This window comes from Procambarus clarkii, chromosome 33 (genome assembly GCF_040958095.1).
Source record: "Procambarus clarkii isolate CNS0578487 chromosome 33, FALCON_Pclarkii_2.0, whole genome shotgun sequence".
Classification (NCBI taxonomy): domain Eukaryota; kingdom Metazoa; phylum Arthropoda; class Malacostraca; order Decapoda; family Cambaridae; genus Procambarus; species Procambarus clarkii.
In genome coordinates, this window is record NC_091182.1 from 31,964,651 (window position 1) to 31,967,664 (window position 3,014).

The following is a 3,014-nucleotide window of genomic DNA, read 5'->3' on the forward strand; positions in this document are numbered from 1 at the left end:
TTCGGGAGTCGCTTGCTCAAAGGTGTCCAACTTGGCGAAGCAAAGTCACCACAGGGGCCCTGTCCCGCAGAAAATAGGCGGAGTGCAGAGGCTAAGAAGAAATACGCCTTGCGCAAAACTACGGCAACCCGCACCTCTACAGTATCACCCACTCACATATGTCCCATGTGTTGGCGAGTCTTCCGGGCCCGGGATGGTTTCATTCACCATCTTCGGACACACAGTCACAGATCTTTGACCTGATATTGAAGTCATGGCCATCTTCAACTCTGAAGGACGAACATCACATGCTCTCCTTGGCAGCTCTTGCACCTAAACTTGAATGAATCTGCCAAATAATTGTGATTAACTATTACAGCAATACAGAATTCGACTAAATCGTTTGTATGAAGCTAATTTGCCATTTGACTGGGAATACTCGGCTCCCCAAGTGAAGATATTGTTGTAAATTATAAAAATACCTTTACTCAGGCCTATAAGAAGGATGAGAAGGCACTGTGGGATGTTGACCAGACCACACACTAGAAAGCGAAGGGACGACGACGTTTCGGTCCGTCCTGAACCATTCTCAAGTCGATTGTCAATCGACTTGAGAACGATTCGGTCCAGGACGGACCGAAACGTCGTCGTCCCTTCACCTTCTAGTGTGTGTTCTGGTCAACATTCTTCAGCCACGTTATTGTGACAAATCGCCTGCATAGGAGGATCGTCCGGTGTAATCACACCGTCAGAGCCAAACCAATGCCCCCTAACTACCGGGCAGTTGCTCCCGTGTGTTAGTGTGATGGTCGAGGCGCTGATGGAAGCATCACAGAGCACAGCAGAGGGTCCCATTGTTGATGGAGCCGAGAGGGACCTGGTGAGTTCTGCAGGCATTCTGGATCACGGGATCTCCTCAATGGTACAGACCTGACTACTGAGGTCAGTGAGGTACTGAACTATAAAAGTAAAGTTTTGACTTTATAGTTCAGTATTTAGTGCATGGGGTCTTCTGGCACTACTACTGCTGAAAACGAATTTTAGACATAGAAAGAAGGAACGGCCTTCTAGTTCAATATACTGAGAAGAGCATGGTATGCTTATGACTAAGTTACTACTGGTCCGCGAAGTCCTCACTTGAAGACATCAAGACGGAGCCACGAAGTCTTTACCCCTCACGATAACGCTGCCAGGAGAAGCTGTTTACTTAGCAAACTTAAGCCCGGATCCCACTGGAGACGTCGAGGACCTTGAGGGGAGCCGGTCGGCCGAGCAGACAGCACGCTGGACTTGTGATCCTGTGGTTCCGGGTTCGATCCCAGGCGCCGGCGAGAAACAATGGGCAGAGTTTCTTTCACCCTATGCCCCTGTTACCTAGCAGTAAAATAGGTACCTGGGAGTTAGTCAGCAGTCACGGGCTGCTTCCTGGGGGTGGAGGCCTGATCGAGGATCGGGCCGCGGGGACACTAAAGCCCCGAAATCATCTCAAGATAACCACACTCAAATTTACGAAGTGCCAACGAGTACAAGATCAACATTTCCACGTACATTCAGTGACTTGACTGGATATCGCAGAGGATAGAAATAGCCTAAGATACTCTATCTCTTTGAGATGTATTTTATTTTCTCAAGAAACGTACTTGAACTGAAGATACGTGTAAAGGTTCAAATACGATATAGGACCTAATACACCAATGTATGGATGCAGAAGAGAATATTAGAGGAATAACATTGGAACGATGAACGCGAGCACCAAGCCGCTGCTTATCTCTCACTAAGAGCGTTTTCTTCGAGGGAGAGGAAGCACACAAGAGGCTGATTGCCTCAACAGGCACCTTCGTGTAGAGGCTCGCAGACTACATTATGGACCGCGTGTCCAATGTATCTTGTGTTTGGCATGAAATGATGCAATTTGCCTTACAAGAAAGAGTGATTTTCGCTATTTTCAAATATTTCTTTCAAAATTGGTTTGCTCCAATTATTATTATTATTACACTAAGAACTTGAATAACCGACTTATGTTAAGTCAGATCAGGTTTTAATAATTTATATGTTAATTGTAACTAAAAAGATCTGATTAGATATAATGTAACACAGCTTTAGCCATAAGAAAAACAGAAAACTATTATATTTCAGGAAAATTCGACTTGTTAGGCAACTTGGCATATTAGATACATATAGTACACAGACCTTACTTTAAATACTTCAAAGTTCCAAATGCCTTTGCTGGGACTGGAACCTCCGCCTGCGTGATGCAAAGTGCTGTACCGCTGTACCACCACCCTACATAAGCATGGAAGAGAATGCTTATCTCACAATCGACTTGAGAATGGTCCAGGACGGACCGAAACGTCGTCGTCCCTTCACCTAGTGTGAGGTCTGGTCAACATACTTCAGCCACGTTATTGTGACTCCTCGTCTGCAGCATGGGAGTGTCTTTATGAACTCAGTCAACCCCATGCCTGAGTGCATTGACTTGAGAGTGAGTGAGAGTTGCCCAAGTGAGAACTTACAAGTATTTGAAGAGGCCACCTTAACATTCATATGAAAAGAACCATTACAAATGAGAAGATTATACAATAATGTATTCCCATAAGGACTGCAGCAGGCTGTAGGTTGTATAAAAACAATACTTGTAGACAATCAGTGTCAGGTTAATCAGATGGCCGAGTTCTACATAAAATAAATTAGCTACACCAAATGTACTGGTAGCTAGTTGTAAAGTCAGAGGAAGAATAATGATTTGTGATTCAAAGTCTACTCTTCAAGCACTTGAAAATTTAAAATAGCAATCAAAAGCAATCAAACAACCTGTGAGCTACAAAGAATAAAGGGTTAAGAATATCTTTTATATCGATACCATGTCTCCTCAATATAACCCACCATAATGGCAGACACTGCAGTCATATTACCATGAAAGATGAAGTTGATTTAGACCTATGTAGCCCCATCTCTGTTGTTAAGACAAAGTTGTTCCAAACACAATTTCATTCTTATTTTACCTGATCCCCCAAAGGCCTGAAAACACCAGTGTA

At 44.0% G+C, this 3,014-nt stretch overlaps 1 protein-coding gene across 1 annotated transcript in view; it reads left to right on the forward strand.

Annotated features, from left to right (window-relative positions):
• Positions 1-784: 784 nt before the first annotated feature.
• Positions 785-3,014, forward strand: part of LOC138370792 (SUMO-interacting motif-containing protein 1-like) — a 7,126-nt gene continuing 4,896 nt past the window's right edge. Inside the window, exon 1 of the mRNA XM_069335393.1 lies at positions 785-901. Within this exon, the coding sequence (XP_069191494.1) occupies positions 785-901 (117 nt within the window). The remainder of the gene's footprint in view (positions 902-3,014) is intronic.